This window comes from Thunnus albacares, chromosome 4 (genome assembly GCF_914725855.1).
Source record: "Thunnus albacares chromosome 4, fThuAlb1.1, whole genome shotgun sequence".
NCBI classification, from domain to species: domain Eukaryota; kingdom Metazoa; phylum Chordata; class Actinopteri; order Scombriformes; family Scombridae; genus Thunnus; species Thunnus albacares.
Window position 1 is genome coordinate 23,922,005 of NC_058109.1, and position 12,213 is coordinate 23,934,217.

Genomic DNA, 12,213 nt, shown 5'->3' on the forward strand with positions numbered 1-12,213 from the left:
CAAAAAGACAGCCAGGCGATGGATATATTAAAAAACAAAACCGACTGAGGCTTTGTAGAGGGTTTATTACATGTAAAGTAAGTCTATATACATTATTCTGCATGAACACAAGAGATTACAAAAACCTCTGGACACATAAAACTGGTGATTTTTCACCAACATCTGGTAGAAGTCAATGAATAAATACATAACCACCAAATCAGTCCATTTCCTGGGATGGGAGTAGTCCTAGTAGTCTAGGATAAAGGCTGCTTCTTGCCTGGGAAACGGTCACACTGTCTTCCAGATTCAAAGAGCGAATGGAAGGGCAACACCAATGACTGGCCTGAAACCAGCCAACAAGGCAAGTCTCTTTCAAACTGGGATTTTGAATCAACTTTGCCTTTAATGATGAGATGGCCAAAGGCACCTCGACGGTGATTTTAGATGTCAACATGTTGACAAACCCATGTCTGCATGTCCACCAGACCATGCGGGCTGTTAAATTAAGCAGTGCAAAAGCAAACATCATTTAAAGTCTGTGTTGAAGTCGTAGGCGTCATCTGTCGTAGCTGTGGAGAGGCTGATGTCGATGGGGACAGACTGGAACTGCACATGGCCTGGTTTTTCTGGAAAGATGAGGTGAGATATAAAAATCCAGCGAAACAGGTGTGCACATTAGTAACGTAGACACAAGGAATGAAAATATATAAACTGAGTTTACTTTTGAGCGGCGCTTTCTGTGGTTTCTCTGGTTCTTCGGCTGTATTTGAGTCCTCAGTGGTTTGTTCAGGCTGCAAGAAGAGCAGATGTTTCAACAATTTAAATTCCAATAATCCTAAAGATACACAGAGTGCTTTCAATAAAACTTCTCTTGCCAGCAGGATCAGAGTTGGATTAGAAGTCTTCATCAACAAATCAAGACTTGTGTTTTTGTCCTCATTTCCAGGCTGGGTTATTATTTGAAGCAGCTGTGTTGTCTAGCGGACTTCCAGAATCTTTTGTCACATCTGTAGTTACCTCATCATTCTTCTCTGCTTCTTCCTCTTTGGATTCAACAGCAGGTTTTTCTTCAGAGATGTCACTGACCGTCAGCAGGCCTGCAGTGGGGCCTTTAGAGATGAAGCTTATACTGCTGGCCTGGTTTGGAAATTTAACACCTTTAAAAAAAAAAAAAAAATTAAAGTTGGTGTCAGCAACACAGTCAGAAGTGACTACATTCTTTTTTCTAGAGTAAACTGACAAGTCCAGAGTCTAAAAACCTGCCAGTAGCCCCAAGAGATTGGTTACTTTCACATCTCTGAACATCTGGACAATTACTGTATGAAAAAGGGCATGAATGTTACATTTTGGTTTCAGAAGTTCCAGAAAATGCAGTCTTATACTCTCATTAATAAAGCCAAAAGAACAGAAGCTAATTTTTATTTTTTTGAAAGTGGGCAACGATAAAGAGACGAGGCCACAGAGGCTACTGTGTTGTCATAATAGTGCTGGTTTTCAGACTTATGTTAAAGCAGACACAAATTTAATGCCAGTACCTTTCAGAGTTTCCTCATTGCCAGTTTTCAGCTTGTTTAGATCCCAGCCATTCTGCATCTCAGCGACCACAGTGTCAGACAGGTAGGCAGGCAGGCAGTGGTTCTCTGCTGCCTTACAGTGGTAGCTCATCTTGGCTCTGAGGGAAAACCAAGCCAGAGACAGACATCTGTGACTCAAGATCAAGTGAGACAATACCACTTGCTCCCTAAAAATACAGCCCCAGAGAAGAGAGTAACACTAATTTTGATTACGTACAGAATGACTACATATATTTGCAGTTAGCCTGGCACAGTGTTTGGATCAGAGTTGGATTAGAAGTCTTCATTATGAAATCCAGAAATGCGTTTTGTCCTCATTTCCACACTGATGCACTGCAGCTGCCCCCCCTTCCTGATCCTTCAGGAAAAAACTAACACTCACCCTGTCCAGTCAGCAAGGAAAGCCGTGGCTGCCTGCTCCGTGTTTGGGACTCCACCCTTCTGCAGATAGCCGCGCTTTTTGGCAAACAAGGATAAAAACTCCAGAGAATTTCTGAAGTCGGGGACGTTGTACTGGAGCATGATCTGAAACAAGTGAGGACAGATGATAAATGCCTTTTACCCTTTTAATTGACAAAAAAATCATATGCTCCTACTTGACACAATTTCCCTACCTGAGTCTTGTCACCCTGTTTGAGCAGAGTCCTGACGGCCTCCAGCACACTCTCCTGGCCCTCCTCCACCTGCAGGCTCCTCAGAGCCATAGAGGCTGGAGGGTTGGACGGTGATGCTATGACTCCTGGGCTGTCTAGAAGCTTCACATTCTTCAAAATGTGCACCTCCTGCATGGATCTGGGGGTAATAAGGGGTAAACATTTCATCATGGGGATAAGCTAGGAATGAAAAAGGCCTAGGAAATATGTTGGAAACACAAATTTGTCAACTGGGATATAGTCAGTGATGCACATAATGATTCCAATTTGTAATAGGGAATTCTGCTAAATCTGCAATGTGATAACAATCCCAGAGAAAATGTTATAATTCCCTTCCAAGTTTATTAGTCTCTTACTTTGTGATGCCTCTCTTGACACCGGCATTGCATGCAAGGATTCCTTTCATACTGTTGATGAGACTGCTCTTTCCCACATTAGGAAAGCCTGAGGGTACAAGGAGACTGTGTCAAATAGAGGGTTCAGACTAATTACTGATTAATCTACACCACACAACTACCTAAGATTGGATTTTAGGTCTTCATAGAACTCAACACTTCATATAAATCCACAACCTTCAGATAACAAACATCTCCTTGAAAGTCCTATTGTCAAAAAGGAAAACAAGAAATTTTATATTGGGAAAACACTGCTTACCAACTATACCCACTCTGAGAGAAGCTGCATTCTGCATGTTTGCAGCATAACTTGTCAGGAGCTCAGTGAGACAACTGTTTCCAAAGCAGGCTGCTCCTCTGGATTTGTCCAATACTTCATTGGAGGCAACTATCCTGCTTTTCTTTGCTTGCTGATGAGGACAGAACAGTAAAATCACTTAAAAGCAACACATTGAATTTTTGTTTGAATTTGTGTGCACACATTGAATTTTTTTTAAAGACCCACTAAAAACACATTTTGTTTTGTTCACAAACACACATTATCAGCTCTGCATACCACAGAGCCACTTAATAGAGTGGTTTGTTTGTTACTATTGGAGGTTATAACCAGTTATAACAGCACAACACAAGCTGCTCAACCTTCTCAGTCCTCCGTTGAACAAAAGTTAACCAAACACATTTCTTAGCAATCAGGCAAATACTGACTGTATGCATTCTGTGACAGTTTTACAAAAGACGCAGAGTTAACCAGCATCTTTGTAAAATTAATCCAAACTGTGAGACCATATAAATTCAAATTAAAATACCAAAAAGCTGGATGGAAATGAACAGGCGCTGCAAGATTAAACATTTATTGATCATTGATGTATAAAATGCACCACCTACCACTGTTCTGTCCTGAATCTGTGTTGATGCTTTGAACGCAACAACTGGAAACTCCTGCTGTAGACACTGTATCCACCTCTCCACGTTTTCCTTAGGTACCAGATCTACAACACAGAAACATATTTACATGACATATATTGTCCATTCAATTCACACTAGACTACAAAACTAATAATCTGTGTGTACACTTGACTATAAATTAACATGGCAGTGTCATGTCAATTTACCTATTTTGTTTAAAACCAAAATCAGTTTCTTGTTGCCCTCGCTCTGCAGCACTGCCTCCTCCAGCTGTGGACATCTGCACCCCAGTGGATCACGAGCGTCAAGGACTTCTAAAACAACATCAGACGTGTTGATTACCTGAAGAGAAGGAGGTCAGATTGACGATTGTCAGATGAGTTTGAATTAAAAAACATTTATTTCTACAGTAAAGCACTGAGTAAGACCAGGTTGTGTTACCTTGTTTAATTCAGAGCAAAGGAACTGTTTTGAGTTCTTGTCTGGAGCAGACTGTTTCTCTGAACGCTTTCCATTCTCCTCCTGGAAATTACAAACCAAAAATAAATAAAAATAAGTAAACAGCGAAGTGATTAAATTCTGATTTCATGTATGATTGCTGCGTTAGTCTTTTACCTGCCGAGCTTTCTTGGCTTTGGGTTCTGTTTCTTTACTCGCAGCCTCCTTGTCCTTCTTCCTCTTCTGGGCTCGCTCCTCTTTTTTAGCTTGTTTTCTTCTTTCTTTTTCTTCTTCAATCTATGACACAAAAATGTGTTTAATGAGTATACCGATGGAGCAATGAAGAAAAATGCAACATTACAACGCTGAAGTCAGCTTCTAATTTGAGGTTAAGGGGAAAGTTAAGGAAAACAAAAACAATTATATTTAGCAGCCAAGTCTCCATTTTTTCACCACTTAAACCACTAAATAGTCGTAGCATTGTCCAAACCCAATAATACTAAATAATAATAATAACAACAATAATAATAATATTAATAATCTTGTCCAGATTTGACGAGTCTAAGTTTAGAAGTTTTTGATCTGGACCTAATCTAATGTGGTCTAGATGGAGAAATATCAGTGAATATCACTTTTTTCAGTTTGCACAAATCTGAAACTGTGTTTTAATGACTCTCTGGAGTCTCCCTGATAATCTAGTCCAGATTTGACAGGTTTAAGTATAGTGGTCTTTGATCTGGACCTAATCTAATGTGTTCTGGATGGAGAAATAGCAGTGAAATTGCCCTTTTTTCTGTTTTCATAAACCAAGTAAAGGTTTCACAAATCTGAAAGTGGGTTTAAACAGCATTAAGGCTTTTGCTACAACGTTTAACACTTTTTAAGTGGTAAAAAAACGGAATCAGTTGCCAAATATCCATACTTATGTTTTCCTTAACCCCAATTGGAAACTAAGTGGTAATGCTGCATGCCAATGATTTTGGTGGAATAAAAAGATCACCAGTATAAACACAGTGTCCAGATGCACAACAGGTACACATTACTACAGGCTGGTGACTGAGACAAGCAGCCTGAGGAGAGTAGTGCTGACCTGCAGCCTCCTCTGCTCTGCCTCCCTGAGGACCTCCTCTTTAAAGGGAGCACTGCTGGGCACTCCGATGTCCTTCTTCACTCGTTTGCTCACTCCTTTCTTCTTGTTCTCCTTTCTCAGCTTTCTGTTGTGCTCTCGGACCTGAAAACACAACACCAACCAAATGTAACTCAAACTCTCGGACGTTTAAATGTATCAAACAATTCAGAAATTAGCGGTAGCAGCCTCATGTCTCCCACATGGACATTTTAGTAAAACAGTTCTTTGATGGTAGACACTTACCTTCTTCTGTATTTTATAACGTTTGGCACATGAGACCCTCTTACTTGCTTTCCTTAACTCTGAAGAAAAAAAAAAAGAAAAGAATAAAACACGTTGGTTGCAGCTAACGTTAGCTAAAGACGAAGCTAATGCAGACTAAGCATAATTGATAATTTGGCTGTTAGCAATGATTATAGTTGGCGGATAAGACAGCAGAACAATAAAGCCTTAAAGAGTAATTTCATACGCTAATATATTTGTTTAACATTGCTATAAAGCTTGTACTTACTTGGTCGTTTCATCGTGGAGCTGTGGACCTGCCAATGTGACTGACTAGACTGCTCTCACACGTGGAGGAGCTCACAAATTTTACGTTTTGTCGTTTCCGCTTTTACCGGCACGTCTTTACGCCACCTGCTGAGCTGGAGGCCAAATTGTTGTCCTAGGATTGTGAAGTCATGACCCGCCCTACTCGGCCTCTGATTGGCTAGTGCTCGTTACCTTCCTTGGTCGGGTTCGTTAGGTTTAGGCATGAGGAGTGAGATTGGTTAGGATCAGAGGTGGAGTAGGGCGGGTCACAACTTCGCCATCCTAGGAAAAAAAAGGCCACTACGGCAGGTTTGCGGTTTATCGTAAGTTTCCATGGTGATTTATCCCACTTAAAAGCATAGGGTTAAAAACCATAGAAACATAGATTGTAAAAAAAAATAAAAGTGAACAAACAAAGTGAATAAAGTTGAAAGTGAGCCAGCTTCGTGATACCGGAAAACCTAAAGCCCAAAGATAGATGGCTAACCAAATAATCTCACTTCGTACATGTCACATCAGGATCTCCTTAATGGGAGAAATGTCACATTCACGTGGGTCTCAGCCCATTCAGGTATCCCGGGAAGCGAGAAAGCAGACACATTGGCAAAAGAAGCGGTCAAAACAAATGATCAAAACAAATGATCATGATAAATGATCAAAATCTGAGGGGAAAGGCATAGTGTGAAGAAAGGTAAATCAACAGTCGTAACAGCATTGCGATAATGCAATAAAAGGGAGACATTTACACTCTATCCATAACAGAGTACGTATGTTAAGAAGTAAGGCGACAAAACGAAAAGAGCAAGTAATTATAAGCAGGCTGAGAATTGGGCAAAGCAACAGGGGTGGAGCAGCGATTTTAAAAGTGTGGGAGCTCTCAGAGTGGGACATGAGCACCACAACCCCCCCCAAATGAATGCCATACAGTTCTACATCTTGCTTCAACACCATATGCAAATGATATTGAGTTCAAAATTTGCATTGTAGCACTAATCCTAACCATCCTAAAGCTAAAGAGGGGGCCATTCAGACTTTAACTTGCTATCTAGCTGTGAGAATGCTGTCTAGCTAAATTATATATTGGAATATGGAGACAGTGTTGAAGGGAGGAAATGGTTAAGTTTTTTGAGGACGACTGAACTGAAAAGACAAAGAATAAAACCTGAAGGTGGCTGTAATGCAACATCATGGATGCCAACTGCTGTAAAACCTCACAGAAGAAAGGAGAAGGACAAGTAGAAGAAGAAGAAGAAGACGAAGAAGAAGAAGAAGAAGAAGAACTCCTCGGGGTCACGTGATTGGGTTGAGCATCTTTTTTTGGTCCATTTTGGCTGATAACGAGAGCTCCGTGCAAACCCAAGACGATGACCAAACTGCAGTTTTTAAACGTCTTTTTGACTGAGCGGCTCATGCTTGCTGCACAAGAGATCTACAAATCTGTCGAGGACACGATTTTGGAGTACCAGGAGGAGATAGCGATCCGGGAGCGAGAGAACGACCATCTGAGACGAAGGCTGCGAGACGCTGGGATTGAAATATGGCCAGGTTAGCCAACTGAAAGCTAACGGTGGAGTCGCTCCCCTTTATGCCCTCTTAGCCGAGCCTGTGGGGTAGCATTAGGTAGAGATATAGAAATGACTGCGTGCAGGACGAATATATAAATGCACACACGAAACAGCCTCAGAATAGTGTTGCCTCACTTCCGAGCAAGTTAACTTTAGCCGTTAGCGAGCTAATTGACGTTAGCTGCTGTAGTTGTGAAGCGGCTAGCGCGTTAGCAACCTTTGTTCGTTAGCCGACTAGCCTGCACCCGGGTTGTCTGCATGTTGACACTGCCAGTGTAACTGTTATTAATGCATGTTTGACAGTGACAGACACTAGTGCACACTGACGAAATGCACTTTTCACGTGTTGTGTCAAAGTGTTTGTTGTGTTCTCCACTTTTAAAAGACCAAAATCTGAAACTGCTGCTTAAGTGTTGCCAAAGGTGCCATTAACGTAATTATTGGGACTGTGGATGCGTAATGCATTCTTAATTTCAATCCATTTGTAGAGATTTTTTAAAACCTTTCACTCGACATTAGTATTATTATTTTCACATTTCACATTAGTGTCAACAATCCCAGTTACATCCACTGTGAATTAATATTACTATATACAAGTCGAAGGGGGTGAATACTCTATAAAGGCACCACATATAGCATTGTTTATTGTTTGAGGGTCTCGCTGACTGTGTTATAGTTGAGGTGGGCCACTTCGCCTGATATTAACCTCTATTAACGTCATTGAAATTAGGATACTGGTATGAAATTTAAAAAATGACGTGTTTTTATTCACATCAAATGCCAGATATCTAAATGTGTGTCTATTGTATAGGCTATTATTTTGTAACTAAACTGGTCAGGATTTGGGTGTTTTACCACACCTGCTTAACAGTTTCCTGGAGGAAACATTGTACTTATATGTTGAGAAATTCTAACAGCTCAGTTAGAATTTACACATGATGCTGTATCACCACGGTTTATATATTTACATCCAGCCATTCTCTGTTAGTTTTAGTGAAGTTAATGAGTTCAGCTCTTTGATGAAAAATGTTGTCTGGTAAAAAGATGTTTTACAGAAGAACAGTTAACAATTCCAGGTGCGCTGGTGGCTCTTCTATAGGTTTACAAGTTAACTACAACTAAGATAAGGACCAAGTCCATTTTGGTAGTTTAATAAAATCTAAAACTGAAAACTGGATTGTGCTATAGACAGAATTGTGTTTGCTGCGGTGTAGTTAATATTTTTCATCTGAGCCTCTTTCTCCTGCTGTGTTCACAGATCGTCCGTCAATGGCGCTGTTGGAAGAGGAGGATGGTGAGCATCCACGGCGTGAGTGGAGTCCCAGCATGGGGCACGAAGAACGTATTCCTATTCAGATCAAGGATAAAAGAGACCTCCGGCCCAACCAAGGAGATGATCAGCTTCGTGGCCATGGCTCATGCAGCACACCAGAGAACATGTTCACTCCCCCACGAGTTGGAAATCAATATCCCCAGGATGGCCCTCACACATCCAACCTCCCTCAGAGTCAAGGTGTGGAGAACAGAGAACGGGATCCCGGATCTCGAGGCTCCTCGAGGCATGTGAAGGCAGAGAGTGGAGGAAGCCACAGAGGCTCTACTTCCTCCAACAGCGGCGCCCAGCCTCTTGCACCAGTCAATCCAAACTGCTCAAATGAGAACAACATTGACATTATCGGGGTGGAGAATGGAGGACAGATGGTTGGTGCTAAGGGAAATGGAAATGGGGCTAACAGAGGACAGGCCTCTCACATGCGCAACCAAGGAGCCAACGCTGTTGACTGCCCCCATCAAAAATCCCCCCTACAAGGTCACATGTCGTCCTTCTGCTGCAAGGTTTGTGGTGAGGCGTTTAGTCACATTGGCCACTTGCACGTGCATGTACAAGTGCACACACGGGAAAAACCTTATCGCTGTGGTGTATGCGGGAAATGCTGTAGCTCCTCCGGCAGACTGCAGGAGCACCAGCGTAGCCACACGGGAGAAAAACCATTCCGCTGCCAGATTTGTGGAAAGGGCTTCACACAGATGGCTCACCTGAAGGTACACATGAGGATCCATACAGGGGAGAAGCCTTACAGTTGCCCCGTGTGTGGCAAGTGCTTCAGCCGCTCTGACAAAATAAAGAGGCATCTCCAGACCCATAGCCGTGAGGGAACATATTTCTCAGGGCAATGATGCAAGTGTGTTGTTGAACAACCCAGTTTGTGAATCATATTGATGTGGGAAACTTTTCTACAAAAAGCTAAAATCGCTGCCATTAAGACGAGGCTTTTTTCTTTCTACTTTCCAAGAACTAGGAAATTCTGCAACTCTTAGAGCAAGTTTTTTATCTAACCTAATACTTCTCCACGCCATAGTCCCTCAATAGGTTTTGTATTAGCCAGTTTAGTATGTCATTTACTTAATTTTGTACTTGTCACTGAGTATTAAATCTCTGAGACACAATTTGAGTTATTAGCTAGCCTTTTTGAATTATCTAGCCTTTCCTTAGTCACATAATTAGCATGATGAAGTCTTCCACACATGCCTTGAAACTGAGATGCATAAAGAAATGCAACAATGTTCAGCACGGTCACGGCTTATCTTCAACCAGTCACTTCATATCCACAAGTTCACATTTGAGTTTAAAATTTGCAGGCTTTGCACCTATCTTGTGTTCATTATTTTAGCCTAAAAATAACAGTCAGAGTATGCATGAAATGATCTCAATTTTCTCAGATAAAATTTAAATTAACTACAGAATAAATGACTTGACAAATGAAGCCCGTTTGTTATCTGGCTTAGTCTTGAGAGTAGAAAAAAGGGTCGCACACTCTGGCTCCATATGCATTTTTCTTTTATTCATACGATATTTTGGCCCTCAGGCCTTCTTCAAGATCAACAATCATGACTACTGATCTTTAATCATGATTGCTGATCTTGAACAATCATGACTGTTGATCTTGAAATACCGCCACAAACTGTAGACTTGAGACTTTTCCAGTTTACAAGGAGGAATCTGATCTTGCACTTATCTCCATATTTGTCTTCATTTTTGCTTTTTTTTTCTTCTCAGTGCTGTTACATTGTTGCAGAGCTAAATACTGCCATCTCACATCATCAGTGCTTCATGTTGTCCATTGAAATATGGAGAACTCTGTTGTGAGACTGCTCCACTTTTTTGTGAAAATGTGATATTCTGTAAAATACCACTAGTCCCAACCTATCATGCATTTAAGAATTTTGTGGTGTCTTTTTTTTTTTTTTTTTTTTTTTTTTATAAATGACATGCACTGCGGCATCTGTCCTAGACGATGCAGAAATTCACTCTATAATAGGGCCATACAGTATTAGCTGAACCTATCTGTGGATTTTCAGGGTTCTCAGTCTGCATTGATTTATGTTCACCTGTGTTTCTACCACATTTTCAGAAGTGATGGCTGGTTTATCATAGAATCAGGTACTTCCTCTGCCCATCCTGGACTGACTCCATTGAACAGTAGACCCTTTCTCCTCTCAGGATGCTGCATTCATAACACGAGGGTAAACCAGTAATACTAATGTCTGACTTGAAACAGCTATATTACAAGTCAGAAACTCAGGGTTTGTGAGTTTTCCCATTGGATTTGTGGATATAAACATGGAAATAATAATGGCCTGGAAAAGATGAACTAAATAAAATAAGATGAAATGTTAATACCTTCAGAGTGTGTCAAGGCTCAGTTGCTCTGGGAAGTCCTGCCTAAGTTAAACCCTACGTGTGATGAATGCGGCACGAGACAACTTCAGCGCATCCTCACAGCTGACCAGCAGCCCCTCACTCAGTCTACTCTGGGACAACTTTGCTTCCCCTGCACACACACACTCTACTGTACAGTGTTGTATCATTGCATATTAAATGTTATTTTTTAATAAAGTAGCAATTGAGTATCCATGATAACTGTCTTCTATTGTGTAAAGAAAGACAACTTAGAAATGTTGAGTGAATGTGTGTACAAAATCATTACTAATGGTGCATTTATATAGCACCTTTCTAGTCTTATCGACCACTCAAAGCGCTTTACAACATGCCAACGTTCACTCGTTCACACACATTCATACACTGATGGCAGATGCTGCCATGCAAGGTGCCAACCTGCTTATCAGGAGCGATACAGAACTTACTATCCAAAGTGCCCCACAATGTTTTTATGCTCACCCATTCACACAAACACTCACACATCGATGGCCATCAGGAGCAATTTGGGGTTCAATATCTTGCCCAAGGACACCTTGACATGCGGACTGGAGGATCCAGGGATACATTCACTGAAGCAAATATTTATAATTGAGAATAGGGTATTTTTAGCCAGTTTTTTTCCCTCTTTTCTATCTTTTGCATTTATCAGATGCAAATAACACAAAGCTGGCATTGATTTTGTTTGCAACCACTTGTGCATCTTGATAGTCTGAATTGTCAGTGTGATACAAAACTATTTTCTGTTCTGTAATGATTTGTCTACCCTCAGAAGAATTCTTTCCTGCTCCAGTTTAGTTTCCTATTTGTTTCAATTTCAGCCAGTTTCATAGTAGTATTTCAATAGTATTTGTTAATTCCATGTTAATTGCTATTCAAGATATTAAAGATTTTACAGAAATTTAAATTGCAGTAAATGTTTTTGCAATATATACATAAAATATAGGGATTTAAAAAAAGAATGGGGGCAGATGTAGGGTAAATCCATGTATCTGCCTGACTATTACTGCTCAGCATACATGTGATTAATCATGTGAACACTTGAGAGCTTCTCTTGAATGCCACTCCGAGACGTATTCCTAAATTGGCCCTTTAGAGCATTCGTAAGTGCTATGCTTAGTAAGTTTGATAAATATAGGACCAGAACCAGGTGCATATGGTAGCTTTGAATTTAGTGCCATCTTAGTATAGTATATGTCATAAGGACCTCAATGTGAAATTTTTCATTTGACACTGCTTTCTGCCGTAGAAATAGTCCCCATGAAAACTGTTGACACTGACGTCTATAGATTGTCCAGAGTAAGACAGACGGCACTTTTACA

The 12,213-nt window shown here is 40.8% G+C and overlaps 2 protein-coding genes and 1 non-coding gene across 4 annotated transcripts; 1 reads left to right on the forward strand and 2 right to left on the reverse strand.

The window, feature by feature from the left end:
* Positions 1-25: 25 nt before the first annotated feature.
* gnl3 (guanine nucleotide binding protein-like 3 (nucleolar)) lies at positions 26-5,856 on the reverse strand. Its single transcript, XM_044348213.1, has 15 exons — positions 5,589-5,856; positions 5,321-5,379; positions 5,039-5,179; positions 4,126-4,245; positions 3,952-4,032; positions 3,717-3,852; positions 3,490-3,593; positions 2,864-3,014; positions 2,566-2,653; positions 2,171-2,348; positions 1,939-2,081; positions 1,518-1,654; positions 1,000-1,139; positions 704-773; positions 26-608 (listed from the first exon to the last, which is right to left on the reverse strand). The coding sequence occupies exons 1-15, from the start codon at positions 5,599-5,601 to the stop codon at positions 508-510; spliced, it is 1,662 nt and encodes a 553-aa protein (XP_044204148.1). The 5' UTR covers positions 5,602-5,856; the 3' UTR covers positions 26-507.
* Positions 3,124-3,258, reverse strand: LOC122981568. The gene has a single exon (XR_006403281.1). It is a non-coding gene; the product is annotated as a small nucleolar RNA SNORA47 (small nucleolar RNA).
* Positions 5,857-6,542: 686 nt separating the features above from the next.
* On the forward strand, positions 6,543-11,092 carry LOC122980320 (zinc finger protein 497-like). Of its 2 annotated transcripts, XM_044348216.1 has the most exons (3): positions 6,543-7,153; positions 8,432-9,216; positions 10,587-11,092. In XM_044348216.1, the coding sequence occupies exons 1-3, from the start codon at positions 6,973-6,975 to the stop codon at positions 10,590-10,592; spliced, it is 972 nt and encodes a 323-aa protein (XP_044204151.1). In that variant the 5' UTR covers positions 6,543-6,972; the 3' UTR covers positions 10,593-11,092. The 2 variants fall into 2 exon arrangements, with proteins under 2 accessions (XP_044204151.1, XP_044204150.1); XM_044348215.1 differs by having other exon boundaries at positions 8,432-11,092.
* Positions 11,093-12,213: the final 1,121 nt, after the last annotated feature.

Excerpts from the sequence above, each read along its gene's own strand:
- gnl3 (XM_044348213.1), bottom strand. Across the intron at positions 3,594-3,716 it reads TTTGGTTTTAAACAAAATAG|ATCTGGTACCTAAGGAAAAC; the intron begins GTAAATTGACAT and ends TCTGTGTTGTAG. Across the intron at positions 609-703 it reads ACAGAAAGCGCCGCTCAAAA|AAAAACCAGGCCATGTGCAG; the intron begins GTAAACTCAGTT and ends TCATCTTTCCAG.
- LOC122980320 (XM_044348215.1), top strand. The coding sequence starts at position 6,973 with ATGACCAAACTGCAGTTTTTAAACGTCTTTTTGACTGAGCGGCTCATG. Across the intron at positions 7,154-8,431 it reads TGGGATTGAAATATGGCCAG|ATCGTCCGTCAATGGCGCTG; the intron begins GTTAGCCAACTG and ends CTGTGTTCACAG.